Below are 24,442 nucleotides of genomic sequence, written 5' to 3'. Positions count from 1 at the left end.
TTCATGTGGTGACGGATGGGGCCACAAGCAAGGAATTGTGGACCACCTCCAGGAGCCGGGAGAGAGGCTTGGAACAGCCTCGTCCTTAGAGCTTCCGATGGCAGGAACAGTCCTGCCATCTTGATTTCAGATTCTGCTCTTGAGAACTAGAGAGGATACACTTCTGTGGTTTAAGTCTCCCCCGCCCACATGTGATAAGTGTGTGATAGACACATTTTATTTATTTATTCATACTTGTAAACTTTTTTTTTTTAGGGAGAGAGAGCAAGAGTGAGCACGAACAGGGGAAGGTCAGAGAGAGGGAGAGAGAGAATCCCAAGCAGGTTCTGTGCTGTCAGTGCAGAGCCTGATGCAGGGATCAAACCCACGAACTGTGAGTTCATGACCTGAGCCGAAACCAAGAGTCAGACGCTTAACCGACTGAGCCACCCAGGTGCCCTGGGATAGACACATTATAAAACATCTCAGTTTCTGTAGCTCAGTAGTCCAGGCACAAGCTGACTGAATATCCGCTTAGGGACTCAAAAAGCTGAAATCAAGGTGTCAGCTAGGATGTGGGGTTCTCATTTGAGACTCGGGGCTGTGTTACAACCTCACTGGTGGTTAGAAGAGTTCAGTTCTTTGTGGTTGGAGCATTAACGCCTTCATCTCCTAGAGGCCAGCCACCAAATCCTGCCAAATGCTCTTCTCCATAAGGCAGATTGCTTCTTTTTCAAGGTAATGAGGCTGTGTCTCGCTGCTTCAAATCTCGAGCCCTTCTTAATTCTAACTTTTACACCTGATTAAGCCAGGCCCACCCACAGCAATTTTTCTTTCGATTTGCTTGAATGAACTGATTGTGAACTTTAATTACAGCTGCAAAATTCCTCCACCTTTGCCATAGAGTCCTGGGAGCAAATCCCATCATGTTCCCAACCCCCATTCACACTTGGTGAGAGTGATGTATATCACTAAACACACACCATAACAGGACACAAGATTACGGCCGCAGATATTAGGGGCCTTGTTTTTCTATTTGTGAGGTGCATCCAGAGGAGGGAAGTCTTGCCCCAAAATGTAAAAGGATTTTCCTTGAACGTTTTTGAAATTAGTATAACCGTTTCTTCGGTGTGCACGGTCAGAAGGAGTATCTCATTTCTTAATTTGCTTTGCAAATGCTTCAGAGAGCAGAGGAGAAAAACACTTTCCAAATTTAACAGTTCCCGAGGGAAACACGCCATCATTGAGTTGTGGGCAGCCTCGGGGAGAAGGTTTTAACGAGAACCCCAAACATCTCTCTATTCCCAAGAGGAAGGAGAAGCTAAAGACAGATGCACAGCCCCACTGAGAAGCTTGCCTGGGTTCAAACAGTGTTCCCATTTCTGAGGGACCCCAGACCGTCTGTTTCCTCCTCATGAGGAGGACCTCATGATCATATTAGTTTGCATGGTCAGCTCATTAACAGGACAACATGACTCACACAGAGCACCCCCCCCACACATCCAGGAGCCCACTTGACCTCAGGGTCCCCTCACCCCTCTCCCTTCCCCCTCGGAAGCAAATGCTTCAGTGTTGGCGCTCCGTGTTGAACAATGGAGGGTCTGTGTACTTGGTGTCCACCCTGGATTTTCACTATGCAGACTTGTGACATGGTGGAGGCACCAGCGGGGGAGTTTAATGGATTGTAACTTTTAATCTGTAATGACATTACGTCATTACACATAGGTATGTTGTTATTGAAAAACCGTATATTACATGTGAAATGCATTGCGTCTTGAGATACTGTATTTGAGGCATGAGAAGGACGTGCCTCCGGCAGCACCTGGCATAACGTGGGAGCTCACTGAATTCTAACTTGTTAGCTTATGGTATGCCATTATACGTTGGCATATTATTCTTTTAAAAACGTATATTACCTGTAAAAGGCATCATATGTTGGTATTTAAATTTTATGTATTTTAAAACCTGTTATACCAAAGTAAGAAACATGAAATTGCTCAAGTATGAAAATATTATGCACTTGTTACATACTCCTATGTAATTGTATACTATAGTATACTTGTATTTCAGTATGGACCTAAACGGTGAGTAAAAATAACTGAAGAGTAAATAGGAGACTTAGAGGCCGATCTTACTGCTGTGTTCCGTACGATGGACGATTATACTGGAAATTCAGACAGAAGCACGGGCCCCTCCCGTGTTCGGCTCCAGGCAGAGGACGGAGCTGCGCCGCCCCAGGTGAGGCCTCCTGCTGGACTCGGGGACAGGTGGAGGCTGGGGGGGGGGGGGGGGGGGGGGGGCGGAGCGTACTGGTTCAGCCGCGCACGCGCAGTGCCAAGCCAGGGCCGGCCCGCCCTCACCCGGGGCCTCCCGGAAGTCCCGCCCCGAGGGGCGGGGCCAGGGCCGGCCGGCGTAACGGGGAGCTGCCGCGCGGCCGCTTCCGCGGGCACGAGCGCCGGAAGCGGAAATGCGTCACAGGGGCGGGCGGGCGGCGGCGACGGCGGGTGGCGTCTGGGGCGCCTCCGGCGGACGGTGGCGGCGCCGGGCAGAGAGGCCGCGGCTGCCGGGGTCGTCGGGGGACGGCGGTGAGCTCGGGCCTGGGCGGCGGCGGCCGGGGGCGCAAGCGGAGCCCCGCGCCGGTAAGCGACGACCTGCGACCACCCTCTTCCGCGAGCCGGGCCGGGGGGTCCGGCGGGCCGTGGTCTTCGGGGTCCGGGGGTCCGGGGTCTGTGAGGGCCGGGGGCTCCAGGGGTCCGGGGTCTGCGAGGGCCGGGGGCTCCGGGGGGACGGGATCTGTAGGAGCCGGGAGCTCTGGGGGGACGGGACTCCGGGGGTCCGGGGTCTGAGAGGGCCGGGGTCTCTGGGGTCTGTGAGGGCTGGGGGCTCCGGGGGTCCAGGGTCTGCGAGGGCCGGGGGCTCTGGGGGGACGGGGTCTGTGAGGGCCGGGGGTCCAGGGTCTGCGAGAGCCGGGGGCTCTGGGGGGACGGGGTCTGTGAGGGTTGGGGTCCCGGGGTTCCGGGGTCTGTGAGGGTCGGGTGCTTTGGGGGGACGGGGGGTCCGGGGTCTCCGAGGGCCAGGGGCTCTGGGGGGACGGGGTCTTTTGGGGTCCCTGTCTGTGAGGGCTGGGGACTTTAGGGGCTCAGGGACTCTGGGGTCTGGGGTCTCTGAGGGTCTCAGCCTCTGGGTGGATTGAGGTCTGTGAGGGCTGAGTGCTTAGGGGGGAAGGGGGCTTGGGGGGGTCCAGGGTCTGTGAGGGTCGGGGGCCCCGGGGGGCCGGGGTCTGTGAGGGCGGGGGGGCTTTAGGGGGACGGGTGCTCCGGGGTCTGCGAGGGCCAGCGACTTTGGGGGGACGGAGGTTTTGGGGGTCCGGGTCTGTGAGGGTTGTGGACTTTAGGGGCTTGGGGACTCTGGTGATCCGGGGTCTTGAGGGTCTCCGTCTGGGTGGATTGAGGTCTGTGAGGGCCGGGTGCTTTGGGGGGACGGGGGGTCCGGGGTCTCCGAGGGCCAGGGGCTCTGGGGGGATGGGGTCTTTTGGGGTCCCTGTCTGTGAGGGCTGGGGACTTTAGGGGCTCGGGGACTCTGGTGGTCCGGGGTCTCTGAGGGTCTCAGTCTGGGTGGATTGAGATCTGTGAGGCCCGGGGGCTTTGGGGGGACGGGGGCTTGGGGTGTCCAGGGTCTGTGAGTTTCGGGGACCCTGTGGGACGGGTCTGTAAGGGCCGGGAGCTCCGGGGTCTGCGAGGGCCGGGTGCTTTGGGGGGCCAGGGGGGCCGGGTTCTGTAAGGGCTGGGGGCTCTGTGGGGACAGGGGCCCGGGGTCTGCGAGGGGCAGGGTCACGGGGTCTTTGGGGTCCGGGGTTCACGAGGTTTGGGGGGACCGGGTCTGCGAGGGCTGGGGGGATGGGTGCTCTGGGGTCTGCCAGGGCCAGGGGCTCTGTGGGGACGGGGTCTCTGAGGTCCGGGGTCTGCGAGGGTCGGGGGTCCCGGGGGGAAGGGGTCTCTGAGGGCTGGGGGCTCTGAGGGGATGGGGGTCCGGGGTCTGCGAGGGTCCGGTTCTCTGGGGGGACGGGGTCTGTGAGGGCCGGGGGCTCTAGGGGGACGGGGGCTCTGGGGGGATGGGGGGGTCTGGGGTCTGTGAGGGTTGAGGTCTCTGGGGTCTGCAAGGGCTAGGGGCTCTGGGGGGACGGGGTCTTTGGGGGTCTGCGTCTGTGAGGGCTGGGGACTTCAGGGGCTCAGGGACTCTGGGGGTCTCAGCCTCTGGGTGGATTGAGGTCTGTGAGGGCGGGTGCTTTGGGGGGACGGGGGCTTGGGGGGTCCAGGCTCTGTGAGGGCCGGGGGCCCCGGGGTCTGTAAGGGCTGGGGGCTTTGGGGGGACGGAGTCTTTGGGGGTCCGGGTCTGTGAGGGCTGGGGACTTTAGGGGCTCGGGGACTCTGGGGTCTGGGGTCTCTGAGGGTCTCAATCTGGGTGGATTGAGGTCTGTGAGGGCCGGGTGCTTTGGGGGGATGGGGGCTTGGGGGGTCCAGGGTCTGCGAGGGTCGGGGACCCCGGGGGTTATGGGTCTGTGACAGCTGGGGGCTCTGAGGGGACGGGGGCTCCGGGGTCTGCGAGGTCAGGGTCACGGGGTCTTTGGGGTCCGGGGTTCACGAGGGTTGGGGGGACCGGGTCTGCGAGGGCTGGGGGGACGGGTGCTCTGGGGTCTGCCAGGGCCAGGGGCTCTGTGGGGACGGGGTCTCTGAGGTCCGGGGTCTGCGAGGGTCGGGGGTCCCGGGGGGAAGGGGTCTCTGAGGGCTGGGGGCTCTGAGGGGATGGGGGTCCGGGGTCTGCGAGGGTCCGGTTCTCTGGGGGGACGGGGTCTGTGAGGGCCGGGGGCTCTAGGGGGACGGGGGCTCTGGGGGGATGGGGCGTCTGGGGTCTGTGAGGGTTGAGGTCTCTGGGGTCTGCAAGGGCTAGGGGCTCTGGGGGGACGGGGTCTTTGGGGGTCTGCGTCTGTGAGGGCTGGGGACTTCAGGGGCTCAGGGACTCTGGGGGTCTCAGCCTCTGGGTGGATTGAGGTCTGTGAGGGCGGGTGCTTTGGGGGGACGGGGGCTTGGGGAGTCCAGGGTCTGTGAGGGCTGGGGGCCCCGGGTCTGTGAGGGCTGGGGGCTCTGGGGGATGGGGTCTCTGGGGTCCGGGGTCTGCGAGGGTCGGGATCTCCGGGGAGAAGGGGTTGGGAGGGCTGGGGGCTCTGAGAGGATGGGGGTCTGGGGTCTGCGAGGGTCGGTGTGTCCGGGGGGACAGGGTCTGGTAGGGCCAGGGTTCTGGGGGACGGGGGCTCCGGGGTCTGCAAGGGCTTAGGGGCTCTGGGACTGTAGGGGTTCGGGGTCTCTGAGGGTCGCAGCCTCTGGGTGGATTGAGGTCTGCGAGGGCCGGGGGTCCGGGGTCAGCGGGGGGTCCCCGGGAACTGGGGACGGGGATGAAGGCTGTGGAGTCCAGGGTTTGAGAGAGGGCGAGGGATGCCCTGGGGTAGAGGCCCCGGGTGGTGTGGGGGCTGAAGTCTGGGAAGCCCTGGGTCTCGGGGAGGGGGCTGGAGGCGGGGTGATGCTGGCGTCTGTGAAGCTGGGGACTCCGGGTCTCAGGGGCTCCTGGAGCCGGGGTCTGAGGGGGCTGAGGTCTGCTGGGGACCCAGGTCGTCAGGGTCCCGGGCACCGGTGGTCTGGGTGTGTGGGTCTCTGGGGCCAGTGGCAGGGGAGGGGGACAGAGTGTGCAAGGGATGGGGGCGGGGAGCTCCAGTGGGTGGGGGTCTCTGGGCTGTGGGGGCTGGGGCTGGGGGCAGCAGAGATAATTTGGGGGCACAGGGGACAGGGGCCTGTGAAGGTGAAGGACTGGGCAGTGCTGGAGAGACTGAGGGCAGTGGAGAGGCCAAGGGTCCTGGGGCAGCCAGTGCCCTGGAGGCCATGGCCCAGGGGTGGGGGGATGGGCTTGTCCGGGGGCGCTGCGGGGCCGGGGTCCCCAGGGTAATGGACGGCGGGCGGTTCGGTGGACGCCAGAGCTTGGGGTCGGGCAGCTGGGGGTGGGGGGGTGACGTCACAGGGGGTGGGGTTGTTGGGGGGGGTTGACGCGGGGCCCCAGGGGAGGTGGGGAGCAGGCGACCGGGGCGGGGGTGCTGCCCTGCGTGGCCCTTGGTGTCCTGGGGCAGGTGTTGGGTCGCAGCCAAGGCCAGAGCCTGTCACCCGTGCCCTGGACTGTGCCTTGTCCCAGCACCCGCCCCGTGTGGGGGCCGCTCCCCAGGCCGTGCCTCAGGGCCTGGCCCCAAGCCTCGGAGGGAGCGAGCCGCCCGTGGGTGGGGGCGTGGGTGGGGGCGGGAGCAGTCACCTGTATTGTTTGGGTTCCTGTGGCGGAGCCTGGCTTTCCGGTGGGGGAAGAACCCCCCCCCCCCCCCCCCACCCCGGTCAGCCCAGTGGGGAAGTGTTGCCCGGAGAAGGCGGGGGAGGACAGGTGCGCCCCGGGAGCCGCTGGCTCGGGAAGGGCCCAGCGCTTCTCGCTCGGCCCCGGGCAAGCAGGACACATCGCCGGTCCCAGAGTCACTGAAGCTGACGTTTCCGATCTTGTCTCGGCCAGAAACTTCCTTCCTGTGCCTGCGGGGCCCCCTCCTCCATCCACGCTGCGGGAAGGGAGCCGGGAGCCCTGCCCCGCCCGGCCCTGGCTGTCCTGTCCTGCCTGCAGCCGCAGGGGCGCGCGAGCGTCGGTTCCGGGCCGTGCGTGCGTGCGCGCGCCCGCTGCGGCGGGGGTGGCAGCTGTCCCCGCCCACTCGACGCCCTGCGGCCCTGGGAGACCTGCTGGTGCAGGCCGGCTGCGGCTGGCTGGGCGCCCACCGCCGCCGCTTGGCCCCTAGGCTCTTCCGAAGGATTCTCACCCCAGTTTTCTGTTCCCTTCGATTCAAGGACACAGAACCTCGTCTCAGGCGGCCGCGGCTTTTGATGAGCTACAGGCCGGCGGAGACGCAGACTCGCTCGTCCCCTGGCGGCCCGCGGACGCTGACGCTCTCCGCGCAGACCCTCGCCCCGGCCCCGACCCCAACCCCGGCCCCGGCCCCGGCCCTGACCGCCGCTGCGTGTGTGTTTCAGGCCCCAGCGCCCGGCTATGGCCGCGGCCACCATAGTCCACGACACGTCTGAGGCGGTGGAGCTGTGCCCCCCGTACGGCCTGTACCTGAAGCCCATCACCAAGATGACCATCAGCGTGGCGCTGCCGCAGCTGAAGCAGCCGGGCAAGTCCATCTCCAACTGGGAGGTGATGGAGAGGCTCAAGGCCATGGTGCAGCACCACCAGTTCTCCACGCTGCGCATCTCCAAGAGCACCATGGACTTCATCCGCTTCGAGGGCGAGGTGGAGAACCGCAGCCTGGTCAAGGCCTTCCTGGCCTGCCTGGACGGCAAGACCATCAAGCTCAGCGGCTTCTCCGACATCCTCAAGGTGCGCGCCGCCGAGTTCAGGATCGACTTCCCCACGCGCCACGACTGGGACTCCTTCTTCCGCGACGCCAAGGACATGAACGAGACGCTGCCGGGCGAGCGGCCCGACACCATCCACCTGGAGGGCCTGCCCTGCAAGTGGTTCGCGCTCAAGGACTCGGGGTCCGAGAAGCCCAGCGAGGAGGTGCTGGTGAAGGTGTTCGAGAAGTTCGGGGCGATCCGCAACGTGGACATCCCCATGCTGGACCCCTACCGCGAGGAGATGACCGGCCGCAACTTCCACACCTTCAGCTTCGGGGGCCACCTGAACTTCGAGGCCTACGTGCAGTACCGCGAGTACGTGGGCTTCATCCAGGCCATGAGCGCCCTGCGCGGCATGAAGCTCATGTACAAGGGCGAGGACGGCAAGGCGGTGGCCTGCAACATCAAGGTGAGCGCCCGCCCCGCCCCGCCCCGCGTGCGGGCCCCCCGGGGCCTGTCTCGTGGCCGTGCGCGCGCACGCATGCACGCAGGTGGCTCTCTGGCCGGGGCGGCCGCAGGCCCGGGCTAGCGCAGGTGCGTTGAAACCGGCGGCCACACGCACTCGGCCTTGGACACACCCGCGTCCGGACGCGGATGTGAGAGCATTTCCGTGGGGGGGACGGGGTGACAGGCGGAGACCCTCGCCGCCGAAGCACCCCGAAACCGCGCCCCAGCGGGGCCGCGGGCCTCCCCCAGCGTCCCCGTCACCCGGGGCCGAGGGTCCCCTGTACCGCCGCCAACTCGCACTGGGGTGGGCCTCCTGGACGACCCGGGGGCCGCGTGCCCCTGTGAGCGCCGGCCGTCCTCGTTAGCGGAGGCAGACGCGCCGTGGCGGCCTCGGTCAGAGCGCGCGGTGGGATCCCGCCGTCGTCACAGGGGGACTTTGTGTTTTCACGTAATCGCTGAGGCCGGGTCGCGTCCGGGTCAGATGTCACGTGCGGGTCAGGTTGCGGCTTCGCCGGGAAGCTCAGTCCCCGGCCACGAAGGGAGCGTGTGCCGTCGGGGGCCTCCGCGGGCGCCCGGCCCCACACGGCGGCCGAGACCTGCGCTCGCTCCCCGGCAGGGCTCCGCGGAGCGAGCGTGCTGCGTGCGGCGCGGCCGAGCCGGCCGCCGTCCGGTCCGGCCCGGCCCGCTCCCGCTCCCGGCGAACCCTGCTGTGTGCCGCCCCCCCCCCCGCCCGCAGGTTTCCTTCGACTCCACCAAGCACCTGAGCGACGCCTCCATTAAGAAACGGCAGCTCGAGAGGCAAAAGCTGCAGGAGCTGGAGCAGCAGAGGGAGGAGCAGAAGCGCAGGGAGAAGGAGGCCGAGGAGAGGCAGAGGGCGGAAGAAAGGTACGTGCGCGCCCGGCCGGCGGGGCCCGCCCGCCCGCGTCCGCCGAGCAGCGCGCTTCCGGGTGCTGGCCGTTCACGCGCGCGTGGCCGCGCGTGTGCACGTGTGCGGGAGTCTGTGTGCAGCTGGGCGTGTGCGCACGTCCTCCGCGCACAGCCGCTGTGCTCGCGGTCCCGTGCGCGGCATTCTGGCCAAGTCCGGTCAGGATCCCCGCCTCCGCCCACTGTCCGCGTTTTGTGGGCTAAAAGCCGAACCCTAACGACCGGGATCACTGACGTTTTGGGGAAACAGGAAGAAACTCCTCTAGGCCACCAGTCGCGCTGTACCTTTGGCCTGCTTGCCAGCTCTTGGGGTTTCGCAGGCGCGATTTCCGCGTTGGGCGAGTGTGCAGCTTGGATGTGTCGGGCCTGGTGGGTTCGCGCGTTGCCAGCGGTGATCGTCTCTGCGTCGCAGGCGCTCGGTGTCTCCCTGCGGCGCGTGCGGGCTGTGTTCTGACCACAGGATCCTGACGCGGATCCTGACGCGGAGGAAGGCGTGTCCGGACCTACTTTCGGCAGCGGACGCAAGTCCCGACCGGGGCGCACGAGTCCTGGCCCAGCTCCGCGCCCCGCCCCGAGGACAGTCGGCCTGCTGGCCCCGGGGACGACCTGACGGGCGCCGGGAGACGCGGCGGGCGGGGCTGGGGTCTGGGGCCGCCTGGCGGTGCTGCAGGGCCCCACCTGCGGGATGCGGGATGCGGGATGCGGGATGCGGGCGGCGGGGGGGCTCCGCGAGAAACCGGCTCCCCAGGCAGCGGCTCTGGGGCGGCAGAGGCGGGAGGCTTCGTGAGGCGCACGGCGGGCGGCGTGCCGAGCAGCGGGGCCGTGTGCGCTCGGGCCCTGTCGCTACGCGCGAGCCTGCCACCGCTCGCTCCCCGGGCCGCCACTCGCACGCGCCTGCCTTTGTGCCCGCGCGTCCCCTCAGCGTGCCCTCACCTGCCCCCTCGTGTGCCTCCCGTCGCGCCCCCGCCTGGCCTCACCTACACTCTTGGGGCACAGGCGCTCCCCTCACCTGCCCTAACCCTGGCCAGCGTGCCTCCTTTGCACACCTGCCCTCGCACACGCTCGCCTGTCGCGTCCCAGGAAGTACTGGGAAGTTCCAAGAGGCCGGGTCTTGGACCACGTCCGTGGGAGGAAGTGGCCACGTGGCCCTCAGCACGAGCTGCTCCGTGTGCTGGGCCAGAGGCTCGGGGAGGACCGAGGGATCCCGGGCAGTGGGCGGTGCCTCCTCTGTGGTCGCTGATGCTCCGACGCCAGGTGCTAGCTGGGGAGGGGGCCGCGCCGTTCCCACAGAGTGTGCTTCCCCGGCCTGCGTGTGCAGGCTGCCCCCTGGGGAGCCCGGCCGCTGTTCTCGGTCCCGGGTGCGCGTGCACGTGGGTGGTTGGCTTTCACGCAGGACGGCTTTCACGCAGGACTGGAGCTTGGATGCTGCGTCCTGTCTTGGGAGGTGGGGAGCACGGGGCCTCGGACCTGGTGGGGCCAGACACGTGGTTTGGTGCAGCGTTTGTGGGGGGAGGGGGGCTAAGACAGGCCGTGTGGTGGGTTCTGACCTGTGGGGCCTGGACAGCCGGTGTTGTGGATCCTGATGTCCGGGGCCTGGACGGATGCTGAGCTGGGCCCTGACCTGTGGGGCCTGGATGGCCCGTGTTGTGGATTCTGATCTCTGGGGCCTGGACGGATGGTGTTGTGCATCCTGACCTGTGGGGCCTGGACGGATGGTGAGCTGGGGTCTGACCTGTGGGGCCTGGACGGCCAGTGTTGTGGATCCTGATCTCCGGGGCCTGGACGGATGGTGAGCTGGGCCCCGACCTGTGGGGCCTGGACGGCCAGTGTTGTGCATCCTGACCTGTGGGGCCTGGACGGCCAGTGTTGTGGATCCTGACCTGTGGGGCCTGGACGGCCGGTGTTGTGGATCCTGACCTATGGGGCCTGGACGGATGCTGAGCTGGGCCCCGACCTGTGGGGCCTGGACACGGGTGCTAGGGAGCCCTGGTACACGTCCCTCTGTGGGAGCCCTGGCCCTGGGTCTGTTCCCACCTCCCAGTGTGAGGCCCCAGCTTCTTTCTCGGTCGTGAGGGGGTTGGGGACCTACGTGCGTCCTGATCCCCGGGCCCTGTTCGCAGGGTTGCACGTCTGCACGTCTGGAGTGCCCAGGACTGGCCTTGTCCTTCTGCGGCCTGGGCGTGTCCCACCTGGGCTCCTGGCGGCCTCACGCTCTGCGTCTCGTCCTGCCCAGGGCAGCTGGGACTTTTCTACCGCGTTCCTTGGGGTTGGACTCACCTACCATCAAGGTGCACGTGAGGGTGGTTCACCCGGGGCTCTTTCCGACCTGGCCCTCGGTCTCCTGCTTACGTTTGGGGTCTCTTCGTGGGGACCCCTCCCTGCCCCTGGCCGAGCACAGACGACCTAAGCTGCTGGGCGGCCCGTGGGCTTGCTGGAAAGGGAAGCAGTCGTCTCCAAGTGCTTTTTCTCTGGTGACGTCACAGGAGTTTCTTAAACTCCATCAGCAGGTCCGCTCCCTCAGGGACCCCCTGATCCTGGGGGTCACAGCCCAGGGCTCACCGGATCCCCAGGGGGGGGTCACAGCCCAGGGTTCACCCGATCCCCGCGGGTCACAGCCCGGGGCTCACCGGATCCCCGCGGGTCACAGCCCTGGGTTCACCCGATCCCCGCGGGTCACAGCCCGGGGCTCACCGGATCCCCGCGGGTCACAGCCCAGGGTTCACCCGATCCCCGCGGGTCACAGCCCGGGGCTCACCGGATCCCCGCGGGTCACAGCCCAGGGCTCACCACATTCGGGGGGGGGGGGGGGAGGGTCACAGCCCAGGACTCACCGGATCCTAGGGGTCACAGCCTGGTATTCCCCGTGCTGGGTTTTTTGTCATAGCGACTTTGCCTTTTCCAGACTCTGGAGCAAATGGGTTCGTAGGTGCATCGTCTGTTGTGTGTGGTCTTTCCCGTAGCTTGGTGCTTCCAGAACCTTCCGTGTGGCTTTGCTCACGGGTCCTCCGTTCGGTGTAGGGACTCCCACAGCCTCTCTGGAGCCCCAGTGATGGGGCTTTGTGCACCCTGCCAGCACCTTTGAGTATCAGTCGTGCGCTGAGCAGTTGTTGCTGGGTGGAAGGAAGGCGGTGTGCAGTGAGCGAGCATGTTGTCTGTGCGCTGCGGTGTCCTCTGGGCCAGGACGCGGGTGTCGCGCGCGGCGGGTGCCACTCACCAGCACGGGGCTGTGCGCGCAGTGGGCCCTCCGGGCAGCACGGTGTGGGGCTGGTGGTGCGCGCGGCGGGCCCTCCGGGCAGCACGCGGGCGCACGTGAGGCTCGCGTCTGCCCTCTGTTCGCCCGTGGCGTGGGCGGCCGTTGTCCCTGCGGTATGTGCCCGTTTGTGTGTGTGAGCACTGCCGCGTGCCAGCGGTCCCGGGGGGGGGGGGGGGGGGTGGCCCAGCCTGCCGCTGCGGCAGGGGGGTCCTCGGCGCGCCGGCCTCTCCCCCAGCTGCTGTGTGTCGTTGAGAAGCAGCTTCCGTGTCGCGAGGCCCCGCCCATCGGCCGCGTCCTCCACGGCGTCCGGTTCCCCAGCGAGACCTTCCCTCCGGAGGCTCTGGGGGCCTCCTGCGCGGATCCTGGGGGCCCGCCGCGGCCCGCGCGTTGGAACAGCGGGTGTCGCGCACGCCCCCCGCCCCGTCCCCGCCGGCGCCGCCGCGGGCAGAGCCGGGGCCCGTCGTGCTGAGCGACGCCGCGCGCTTGTGGTGCAGGAAGCAGAAGGAGCTGGAGGAGCTGGAGCGGGAGCGGAAGCGGGAGGAGAAGGTGCGGCGCCGGGAGCAGAAGCAGCGGGACCGCGAGCTGCGCCGCCAGCAGAAGAAGCTGGAGAAGCAGCAGGCGGAGGAGCAGCGGAAGCTGCACGAGAAGATCCGGCTGGAGGAGCGCAAGCTGCTGCTGGCGCAGCGCAACCTGCAGTCCATCCGCCTGGTGGCCGAGCTGCTGAGCAGGGCCAAGGTAGGCGGGGCGTGCGGGGGCGGGCGCGCGCGCCTCCTGGTCCTGCAGCCTGGGGCGGGGGGGGGGGGGGGGGGGGGGGGGCCCCGCGCCGCAGCGGCTGCTACTTGCTGGCCCCCGGGCTCGTCGCAGGCGCCAGAACGCGCCCTCCAGGCTCACGGGGCGCGGAGCGCTTCGGGCGCAACCGCGCTCACACCGCCTGGGCACTGGGGCGCAGGCTCGCCGTGTCCCCCAGAGGGAGAGCGCCACCGAGCTCGAGGAGGGTCTCCCGGCCCCCCCGTGGCTCCCGTCCTGCTGCACGTAGTCTTTCCTGGGGCCCCTCGGGACAGGCGGCTCTGCTGTGACCCCAGGGGCCAGCAGCTGCGGCCACGGGACAAGGGTCCTTGCTGTGACCCCACCTGGCCGGCGGCCAGGTCGATGGGACAGGCGGCTCTGCTGTGACCCCACGAGCCAGCGGCCAGGTCGATGGGACAGGTGGCTCTGCTGTGACCCCACGGGCTAGCAGCCGGGACCTTGGGGACCGGGGGCTCTGTTGTGACCCCACGGGCCAGTGGCCGGGGCAACAGGATGGGGCTCTGCTGTGACCCCACAGGCCGGCGGCTGGGACGACAAGACAGGGGTCTCTGCTGTGATCCCACAGGCAACGTCCAGGGCAACAGGACAGGGGCCTCTGCTGTGACCCCACGGGCCAGCAGCCGGGACCTTGGGGACAGGGGGCTCTGCTGTGACCCCACAGGCCAGTGGCCAGGGTGACGGGACAGGGGGCTCTGCTGTGACCCCATGGGCCAGCAGCCGGGACCTTGGGGACAGGGGGCCTTGCTGTGACCCCATGGGCCAGTGGCCAGGTCGATGGGACAGGCGGTTCTGCTGTGACCCCATGGGCCAGCAGCCGGGACCTTGGGGACAGGGGGCCTTGCTGTGACCCCACGGGCCAGCGGCCAGGTCGATGGGACAGGCGGCTCTGCTGTGACCCCATGGGCCAGCAGCCGGGACCTTGGGGACAGGGAGCTCTGCTGTGACCCCACGGGCCAGTGGCCGGGGCGACAGGATGGGGCTCTGCTGTGATCCCCAAAGGCCAGCGGCCAGGGCGAGGGAACAAGGGACCTTGCTGTGACCCCATAGGCAATGGCCAGGGCGACGGGACAAGTGGCCTTGCTGTGACCCCACGGGCCAGCGGCCAGGGCGTCGGGACAAGGGGCCTTGCTGTGACCCCACAGGCAGTGGCTACGGAGACGCGACCGGGCACTCTGCTGTGACCACACAGGCCAGCGGCCAGGGTGACGGGACAGGGGGCTCTGTTGTGACCCCACGGGCCAGTGGCCAGGGCCCTTGGGACACGGGGCTATGCTGTGACCCCACGGGCCAGTGGCCGGGGCGACAGGATGGGGCTCTGCTGTGATCCCCAAAGGCCAGCGGCCAGGGCGAGGGGACAAGGGACCTTGCTGTGACCCCATAGGCAATGGCCAGGGCGACAGGACAAGTGGCCTTGCTGTGACCCCACAGGCAGTGGCTACGGAGACACGACAGGGGGCGCTCTGCTGTGACCACACAGGCAGCGGCCAGGGCGTTGGGACAAGGGGTGTTGCCCTGACCCCATGGGCCAGCGGCCAGGGCCCTTGGGACAGGAGGCGCTCTGCTGTGACCCCAAAGGCCAGTGGGCGGGGGGACCCCAAAGGCCAGGGGCGAGGCGGCCTGACCGTGGTGATGGAGAGCAGCGCCGCGGCGTCCCCGGGGAGCTCAGGGCGGACCGCAGAGCCGGGCTGGGCCACGTCCCTCCTCGCAGCCGCGGGTCTGACAGCCGGTGCAGCACAAGACGAGCGCCTTCGCGCCGCCTCGCTCCTCCCGCTCCTCCCGGAGGCCGGGCCGGAAGCCCCCGCGAGAGGCGGGGGCGGGGGACACGTGCCGACCTCGCCGGGCCCTCCTTGTGCTCGGCCAGGCTGCGTGTCCCCGCGGAGGCGGGCGCGGGGCGACCCCGTAACCTGTTGTCTAATTACAGTTGGGATAAGTCCCCGGGAAGGAGACTGGCAGGCGCGCTGAGACGGGCCAGCTCCGCTCTTGGTTCATGGTGAATATTGAAGACGCTCGCCCAGGCGGCCGCGGCGGCGGACGTGCGCTCCGTCATCTCCGCTCCCCGTCGCGGGTGACCGACCGCGGGCGGCCTCCCGGCGGGCCGGGGCCACGCCCCGCCCGCCAGTCCGCCCCGGGCCTGCGTGCTTGTCGGCCCGGGGGTGGGGGGCGGGGGGGGGGGGGGGGGTGCACCGCGGCCGGACCGCGCGCCCGGTCCACCCCCACCCCCCACCCCCACCCACCCCGGGCCTCGGCGCCAGCAGGCGGGTGCGGGGCCCCCACGCGCGCCTTCCCCTTTGTGCCGCAGGCCGTGAAGCTGCAGGAGCAGGAGCACCGCGAGGAGGCGCTGCGGCTGCAGCGGCTGGAGGAGCGGCGGCGGCTGCAGGAGGCCGAGCTGCGGCGCGTGGAAGAGGAGAAGGAGCGCGCGCTGGGGCTGCAGCGCCGGGAGAGGGAGCTGCGCGAGCGGCTGCTCACCATCCTGCTGAGCAGGAAGCCGGACGAGCCGCCGGCGCGCGACGAGCTGGGGGTGGCGCACGCGGACCTGCTGCAGCCCGTGCTGGACATCCTGCACACGGTGTCGGCCGGCTGCGCGGGCGCCGCCGCCGCCGCCGCCCTGCACCCCCTGGGGGCCCCGCCGGCCCCCGGCGCCCCGAAGCAGACGACGCCGCCGCCGCCGCCGCCGCCGCCGCCGCGCGCGGACGCCGACGGCGCGCCCCGCGGCGTCAACGGCAGCCTGGCCGAGGGCGCGCCCTGCCGCGAAGGCGTGGGCGCGCGGCGCGGCGCGGCAGACGACGGCTCCCCGGACAAGCGCTGCCCCGGCGTCCTCGCCTGCATCCCCGACAACAACCAGCAGCCCAAGGCCGCGCCCGCCGCCGCCGCCGCCGCCGCCGCCGCCGCCGCCTGTGAGCAGAGCGCGCCCCGGAAGGACGCGCGCTCCGAGCAAGACAAGTGCAACCGCGAGCCGAGCGGGGGCCGCGGCCGGGCCAGCGGCGGCCGCGGGGACGACGACAGGCACCAGCGGGAGCGCAGCCGGGCGCGGCGGGCGGGCAGCCGCGACGACGCGCGGACCGCGCGGAAGGAGCGGCGGCGCCACCGCAAGCACGCGCACCCGGACGACAGCCCCCCGCGGCGCAGCGCCAGCCCCGAGCGCGCCGCGCGCACGCCGGTCCCACAGCCGAGAGCGCTCCAGCCGCCGGGAGCGCAGCCGGGACCGCAGGGGCGGCTCGGGGCGCAAGCGCAGCCGCCACCGCCGCGGGGAGCGCGACCGCTCGCGCTCAGGGTCGCCCGGCCGGCACCGCAGCACCTGGAACAGGTAATGCAGGCCGCCCCGCCCCCCTCTCCCCCCCCCCCCCCCCCCCCCCCCCCATCCCGCGAAGACCGGGACCGGGGAGCCGCCGCGGAGCGCACGGCCCCGGGGCCTCCCGGGCGGCTGGACCCCGCGCTTCCGGTGTCCTGCGGGCGGCGGCGGCGGCGGCGGCGGCCTGGGCCTCGCTCGCCAGCTTTGGTTTCCCCCAAAACTGTTCATCTGATAGCTTTAACTTCACCACGTCCCTCGCAATCAGGGAGAGCGCGCCGGCCGGCGGCGGCGGCGGTGGCGACCAGTGCGCAGCCACCGCGCCATTTCTGTCCCGCTCGTGACTACCGCGCGGGCAGCGACGGCACGCGAGGCCCGTGGCCCGTCGCTGGGGACAAACTGCGGAGGACGCACGGCCGGACACCCCCCCCCCCGTCCCCCAAATCAGGGCCCCGAGAACTTGAGAGCGCCTTGCCCCGGTGGTGGTTTCGCGGGTTTTCCTTCGCAATTTCAGCTGCTCGGGAGGCGCGCTTGGGGGGTGCGCCGGCAGAACCCAGGGGTCCGGCCGTGCCTGGCGGCCGCGTGCAAGCGGGCGGGTCCTGAAGGGGGCAAGTCGCCACGTGCCGTCCCGCGCTCTTCCTCGCCTCACACACTTTCGCGTCGCAAACTGGTGACGAAGCCGAAAGGAAAAAAAAGAAGATGGGTCAAAAGCTTTGGTTCCTCCTCAAGAATTAGCGTGTGTGGTTTTTTTAAGAAGCTGTTTTGCTAAATTATTTTTACTTGGAACGTTTCAAACAGATTTAAGGCTACACACTTGTTAAATTTTATAATCATTTGCTTCCCCAGGTGAAGCGCGAGAGATACTTAAAAGCAGCTGTAATGTTTGCGTGAGGGAAGATGGTGTTTATTCCAGTTTGCATTTTTTGTGAAATAAAATTTTTTTCCAATGAACTCGTATTTTGCATCCTTGTTTTGGTCCGTTGGAGCCTTTTGGTCTGCGGTACCGAACGGGGAGCCCAGTGGAGCAGATTCGTAAAGGATAGAAATCACTCTGGCCGAGGTCAGCGACCCATCTCGCGGAGCGGCGGGCTGTTATCGTAAAATAACCGTGTGGACGGAGAATCCGGAGCCCTAGGCAGCATTCGATCTTTCCACGGGGTACGAGCCTAGCAAACTCGCTCAAGCACTCGGGTCACAGCTACCAGCCCGTCTTACAAATGACGCAAAGTAAAAGGTTCTTTCCTCACCTCGAGTTGTAACATGTGGGAAGGGGTCCGTGCCCCTGCCGGGACTCCAGACCCCAAAAGGCCCTCCACCCGTCCGTTCGTTCGTCCATCCATCCGTCTGTCTTTAATTCATAGGCAGCGCTTGTCAGCATGTGTGTGGCTGGTGGCGTTCCTCTTCCGCCCCAGCTCGCTGCACCGTCCCTGATCCCTCAGGGATCCTGTCGTGCTCCCTGTAACCCAGCACTCAGCGTGTGTCCGGTTTGTCCTCTTGGCAGTGTCCTGGGACCGGGTGTGGGAAACTCTCTGAGGTCACGGGGAGGTCTCTGCGTGAGGTCAGTGAGGTGGGTCTCCCTGAGCGATGTGCTCCGGGCAGAGGTCTGTGTGATGGGAACAGAGGCGGTGTGTTCAGCAACAGGAAGTGGAGGTGGGAAAGGAGAGGGAGGCAGGCTTTAATTTGGGGGCACGGTGACACAGTGGTGCAGAGAGCAGGGGTGAGGAGGGGACTTGTGGCGACAGGTGTCAACGTCGTGTAGGCAAGGGGTTCAGGGGAGAGGCCAGGGTAGGTGCAACGGGTGTGTGTGGCCATCAGAGAGCATGGGATATGTATGTGCGGTCTGGGGAGGGCCCTCGGAAGCTGGAGAATGCCAGCACCAGACCTACAGCAAAGGGCGTATCGCTGGGGAAGACACTGAAGAATCTGAGTTTTGAATACCCCACCCACTGATGCTATCCCGAGCTACGAGGAAGGTGGAGCGCTCACAGTGCAGTCCAGACCAGCTTCACTGTTCCTGTGCCTGCTGGATCCATCTGTTCCTGAAAGCGGCAGTGTTGACGTCTCCAGCCATAATAGTATATGCAGCAGTTTCTCCTTGGTGTCCTGTTAGTTTTTGCCTTTTGTGTTTTGACTCTGTTATTGGTTGCGTATGAGTTAAGGATGGGTCTTTCTGGGAAGGACTGACTCCTCGGTCATGGGGCATACCCTTCTTTAGTCTTCTGGTAATTTTTCTTGTTCAGAAGTATGTGGTGCGAAACGGGGAAGAAACAAATCTGTCAGGAAGAAGTGTCCATTACGGTTTACGATGGAGTGTTAGCCACACACACACACACACACACACACACACACACAATATCAAAGGGTGTTAGAAAAAGGGTTGTGGCTCGACACACGAGTGTGTCCTTTCAGCCACGTTGTGCACTTGACAGGGATGAAGGCCAGGGGAGTTTTGTTGTCATGCAGCAGATTCTTCTGGAGACCCCAGAGCAACACGATGATGAATGTGGATCCAGAACCAGAGTGCCTGGCTTTGAATCGCTTTCCCTAATGTGTGTTCCACGGGGAGAGTGGGGTGGCCAGTGATAAGTGGGGATGATGTGAAGGACACCGTCTGGGTTCACTTTGGACTTGGCGCTCGTGTTCTCTTCAGCAGTGAGGGCGGGATTTTCTCACGTACTGCCAGTTACATCCTAAGAACTGTTTCCTGCGGGTATTTTAGCAGCCGACAAGGGGTCATCGGCGGGAGTGCAGATCAGTTGAAACATCCTTGTCACTGATGAGGTTTTATCCTTGCGCCGGAACCTGGGTTTCTCCCTTTGTGCCGAGGCTACTGTTTTGCAGACAGTGGGGGCTGTGAATAGACAATGTGTCCTGAATCACCGGGATATTTCAACCCCACAAGCATTTTCCCACATACTTGGGAGGCGAGGTTGGGGCTCCACTTGTCCCTCTGTCTCTGTGTCTGTCTGTCCTTTATAGCATTTTGCCCCGAGCCTTTTTCTAGGTGAGCGGCATCATGATCTCATTGTGGGGAACTCAAAACCGCCCCCTGATCTGTTGTGGTTCTACCTGGCTGAACTTTTTTTTTTTTTTTTTTTTTACATTTATTTATTTTTGGGACAGAGAGAGACAGAGCATGAACGGGGGAGGGGCAGAGAGAGAGAGGGAGACACAGAATCGGAAACAGGCTCCAGGCTCTGAGCCATCAGCCCAGAGCCTGACGCGGGGCTCGAACTCACGGGCCGCGAGATCTTGACCTGGCTGAAGTCGGACGCTTAACCGACTGCGCCACCCAGGCGCCCCACCTGGCTGAACTTTGACACAAGTGCATTGGGCCGACTCTCCACCCGGGGGGCGGGGCGACAAAGGGAGATCCTAGTTCGTCCAGGTTTCTGACGCTGAGGTTCTCCCTGAGCACTGGGCCGCCGATGTCCCCACGTCTGCAATTGGGACCTCGGCATGTGTCCACCCTTTTGCGGAGAAAGTCCCCTGTACCTCACGTGCCCTGTGTCACCCGATCTAAAGCAGTTGGAACAACTCTTCCCCCCCCCCCCCCACCCCCGGATTTATACTCTGAGGCGACTGTTGGGGGCCCTGTTTCTCCTTGGCTGCACCCTGACGGAGGAACAGAGCAGACATGTTCTCTAGACCCAAGGACACTGGGTCACAGGGGCGTCTGGGGCCCATCCTGAACACCGCAGGCAAAGTTTGTTAGAAATGTCCAGTGTCTGCCCAGAAACGCACCGTCTGCATTTTGGGGGACACGTTAGAGAACATAAGTGTGGGAAGGTGGGGGCGCCTGCGTGTCTCAGTGGCTTGGGCGTGAGACTCTTGCTGTCGGCTCAGGTCATGATCTCTCCAGGATCCAGACCCACATCAGGCCGTGCGCTGACCGCACGGAGGCCTGCTTGGGGTTCTCTTTCTCCGCCCCTGCTCACACTCTCAAAATAAATGAACTTCGGTGGGGGAACGTGTGCAACGGTGTCCAGGACGGGGCCTGGTTTCAGCCCTGCAGGTGCACGGGGACAGCGTGGGGGTGAGGTCACGGGGCCGGCTACCGCCGGCAGGTCTGGGGGCGCAGAGAGGCCCTCGGTCAGGAGGGTCCCTGGAGGCCCGGATGCCGGCAGCCCAGGGTGCACCGTGTTCCCGCCCCAGGTGTGCGGCTTCACCGCCCGCCCCTCCGCCCCCTCGCTCACCTCTCCTTTCTCCCCACGGGGCTGGGGAAGTACCGTGGATGCCAGGGTGCCCCCCCCCCCCCCCCCCACTGTGCATGCATACACTTCCTGCTCCAGGACCCGTGCCAGCAGCCCCTCCCTCCGGCTTGCGGTGCAAACAGGCGGCCACCCGCATCCTGCGCAGTGTAGACGCCTCCCCGCAGCCCCCTCCCTGTCCAGCTGGAGCATCTTCGCTCCTGCGCACACCCCCTCCCTCCAGCACGGGCTGGCACGGCCCCCAGGCTCGCATCACCCCCCGCTCCCCCCACCAGGGCGCCGGTGCCTGTGTGTCTACGTCCCCCCGAGATTCGTATGTGGATCCTGACCCTGAAGCTGGTGGTGTTAGGAGGTGGGGCCTTGGGTAGGGGGTTAGCGCACGAGGGCGCAGCCCCCATGAACAGGATTGGCGTCCCTGGGAGACCCCAGACAGCCCCCTGGCCCCTCCACGGCGCCAGGGAGCGGGTTGGGCGGTCATTCGCGAATCAGGAAGCAGGTCCTCACCAGGCCCCGGGGTCCGCGAGCCTCCGGATGTGGGACGCGCAGGCCCCAGGACCACGACAAGCACGCGTCCGTCGTTCGCAAGCGCCCGGCCTCGCCTGTGCCATTACTGTTCCCGCCGCCGCAGCCCAGACACCGGCTGACGCCAAGTTGTTGAGGCGGGCGCACGCCTGGGGTGACCTCCCCGCGCCCCGCGCGCCTGGCCTGGCCCCTTGTCCGCCGCTCGGCCCCTCGCTCCGCACACGGCAGGGCCGCGGGCGCCGTCTTTCCCCGCAGGAGCCCCGCCCGTGACGCCCGCAGCCAGGCTCCGTGTGCGCCACGCGGACCCTTGAGGACGCGGACGCTTCCGGACCCGGGTGTGCGCGCGAACGTGTGCGCGCGAACGTGCGCGCGCTGCGCTCCCCACGTGGTCCACGCCGGCCGGCACCTGCTCAGCACCTGTGCCGTCGCATCCCGTCGGGGGGGCGGGGGGCGCGGCGGGTGAGGAGGGCGCCCAGGGCACCGTCCCGGGAGGGGGCGTGGCAAGGAGGCCTCCGCTGGCAACAGTACACCTGGCGTCTCAGCCCTGCAGGCCTGGGGCCTCTCCACCCGCCACCCCCTCTCCCTCCTCTGCTCACTCCCCCCTGCACTCCTGCTGGTTCTTTGCCCTTCTCTCAGCAGACCACACACGCTGCCGCCACAGGGCTTTGGCGCCTGTCCATGCTCTTCTGGTCTTGCCCGAACAGCTCACACACTCGCTGCGGCCCCAGGGCCTTTGCACCTACCCATGTTCGTTTGCTCTTCTCTGACGAGGTCACACACGGCACTGCCCCAGGGCCTTTGCACCTGCTCATGCTCCTTTGTTGTTCTCTGAGCATGTCACACACGCTTCTGTCCCAGGGCCTTTGTACCTGCCCCTGTCCCTTGGCTCTTCTCTGAATGGGTCGGTCACACATGCACTGCCCCAGGACCTTTGCACCTATCTGTGTTCTTTGCTCTCTCTGGACAGGTCACACATACGGCTGCCCCAGTGGCTTTGCAACTGCCTCTGTTCTTTTGCTTTTCTCTGAACACCTCACACATGCTGCTGCTCCGGGCCTTAGCACCTGCCCCTGCCTCTTTGCTGTTCTCTGACCAAGTTGCACATGTTCTCGTCCCAGGGCCTTTGCACCTGCCCCTGCCCCTTTGCTCTTCTCTGAATGGGTCACACACAATGTGACCGCAGGGCCTTTGCACCTACCTGTGTTTAGCTCTTCTCTGAACAGGTCACAATGCACTGCCCCAGGACCTTTGTACCTGCCTCCGTTCTTCTTCTCTGAACAGGTCACACACGCTACGACCCCAGGGCCTTTGCAACTACCTCTGTTCTTTAGCTCTTCTCTGAAAAGGTCACACATGCTCTGCCCCAGGGCCTTGGCACCCGTACCTGCCTCTTTGAATTGTACAATCCAGCGTCTTGGGCTATAGTCATGTGTGAGTGTCACCCCAGTGAACTTGAGAACATTTTTGTCCCTCCCCCAAAAGAAACCCATTACCTGGGTCTGTTTTTTTTTTTTTAAACGTTCATTTATTTTTGAGAGAGAGACAGAGCGTGAATAGGGGAGGGGCAGAGAGAGGGGGAGACACAGAATCCGAAACAGGCTCCAGGTTCTGAGCCGTCAGCACAGAGCTCGACACGGGGCTCGAACCTCGGTCCGTTTTTAAAGAACTCCTGTCCACGCACATGCCGTTCTGTTTCCAGCTTGCGCGGTGGGAATTCTCTTGTCCGTATGGCATGTCTTTCTGGCCAGAAGCACGGACCGTTGGTGTTAGTTGCCCAACACGGACGCTGTCCCAATGACCGGCCACGTGCGAACGGCATTTCCAGCAGCTCTGTGGTTCGAGTCCTTAGCTTAGTCGTGTCCGAGACTCTGCTTCCGAAGGGGCCGACTTTGAGCACCGACCTTGAGTTTTTCTCATTAGGACCCGGTGCCTTCTCAGCCCTCAATCTCATTAGTAAAGTAATCGTCTTAACGGGAGATCCAGGGGAGATTGTACCTGCTGGGGATGGGGCGTCCCCTCCGAGGGGCTTAGCCTGCACTTTAATCAAGCAAATGTGAGCTGTGGCTGCTCCTTGTGTCCGTCCTGAGTGGCCCCCACCCTGCAGAGAGCCCTTCACTGTCTCACCTGCAGGTTCTGTGCACAAAGAGGCAGGACAGACAAAAGCTAAAAATGAGTTCATGAGAATGAATGTACATATGTGATCTTTTTTAACTTCTCTTTTTTTTATTTATTTATTTTATTTATTTTATTTTTATTTTTATTTAAAAAAAATTTTTTTTTCAACGTTTATTTATTTTTTTTGGGACAGAGAGAGACAGAGCATGAATGGGGGAGGGGCAGAGAGAGAGGGAGACACAGAATCGGAAACAGGCTCCAGGCTCTGAGCCATCAGCCCAGAGCCTGACGTGGGGCTCGAACTCACGGACCGCGAGATCGTGACCTGGCTGAAGTCGGACGCTTAACCGACTGCTCCACCCAGGTGCCCCTTAACTTCTCTTTTTAATGTGTATTCGTTTTTGAGAGAGAGAGAGAGAGAGACAGAGCGAGGGCGGGGGAGGGGCAGAGAAAGGGGGAGACACAGAATCCGAAGCAGGCTCCACAGTCTGAGCCATCAGCACAGAGCCCAATGCAGGGCTCGAACTCACGAACCATGAGATCATGACCTGAGCTGAAGTTGAGGCTTAAGCGACTGAGCCCCCCAGGCGCCCCTAGATATGTGATCTTTTTTTATTTTAATTTTTTTTAACGTTTATTTATTTTTGAGACCGAGAGAGACAGAGCATGAACAGGGGAGGAGCAGAGAGAGAGAGAGGGAGACACAGAACCCAAGCAGGCTCCAGGCTCTGAGCCCTCAGCACAGAGCCCGACGCGGGGCTCGAACCCACGAACCGTGAGATCATGACCTGAGCCCAAGTCGGACGCTGAAGCGACCAATGAGTAGGAACGTGTGATGGCAGGTCGGTCTGCTCAGGGTCGTCTGCATCGGAAAAGCAGGGCGTTTCTTGGGAGACCTTGAAGGCCTGACTCACAGCCTGGGAGGAGTAGAAGCTCAGCAGCTGGGGCCCCACCGGACGGGGGCGCAGCAGGGCGGCTGTGCGCAGAGCAGTAGAGACGACACCACATTATCTCCCAGGATGCCGTGGGGACGCAGGAGACAGGATGGTGTTCATGGGCCCCTGCACCTGCCGGGCACCAGCACACGGATGCAGTTCGGCCCCCGGGGGACGTGGGGACACAAGGTGGACACTCAGGTCAGACGGGGAACGGGGGGGGGGGGGAGGGGGGGGGAGTGGCGTCCGGACGCTGGGAACAGTGGCATCGCGTCCCGCGGAGATTGCGTTCAGTGAAAGCAACAGAATAAAATGCGCTGAGAGAACGTCAAGGAAGATACATCAGTGAAGCTGTAAAATAAAAGGAAGGAAGACGTCATAACAGGAGCGCGGTAGGAAACTCCAAAAGAAAATGATACAATGCAAGAAAGTTTAAAACTAAAGAAGACGATGGAGTAAAAAACTAAGTGAAAATGATCATAAAATGAAATAAA

The 24,442-nt window shown here is 65.0% G+C and overlaps 2 protein-coding genes across 2 annotated transcripts; one reads left to right on the top strand and one right to left on the bottom strand.

Annotated features, from left to right (window-relative positions):
• Positions 1-2,451: 2,451 nt before the first annotated feature.
• LOC125159245 (basic proline-rich protein-like) lies at positions 2,452-6,611 on the bottom strand. The gene is made up of 5 exons (XM_047847354.1): positions 6,551-6,611; positions 5,822-6,019; positions 5,057-5,684; positions 3,854-4,082; positions 2,452-3,159 (listed from the first exon to the last, which is right to left on the bottom strand). The coding sequence occupies exons 1-5, from the start codon at positions 6,609-6,611 to the stop codon at positions 2,452-2,454; spliced, it is 1,824 nt and encodes a 607-aa protein (XP_047703310.1).
• On the top strand, positions 2,457-16,221 carry AKAP17A (A-kinase anchoring protein 17A). Its single transcript, XM_047847358.1, is given in 6 exon segments — positions 2,457-2,618; positions 6,897-7,857; positions 8,632-8,780; positions 12,567-12,807; positions 15,179-16,024; positions 16,026-16,221. Coding segments are annotated over 5 exon segments (2,160 nt in total). The 5' UTR covers positions 2,457-2,618; positions 6,897-7,095; the 3' UTR covers positions 16,188-16,221.
• The last annotated feature ends 8,221 nt before the right edge of the window (positions 16,222-24,442 follow it).

This window comes from Prionailurus viverrinus, unplaced genomic scaffold, assembly GCF_022837055.1.
Source record: "Prionailurus viverrinus isolate Anna unplaced genomic scaffold, UM_Priviv_1.0 scaffold_48, whole genome shotgun sequence".
In the NCBI taxonomy this organism is placed as follows: domain Eukaryota; kingdom Metazoa; phylum Chordata; class Mammalia; order Carnivora; family Felidae; genus Prionailurus; species Prionailurus viverrinus.
Note: the sequence above shows the minus strand (reverse complement) of the source record. Positions and strands in the feature narration are given on the sequence as shown.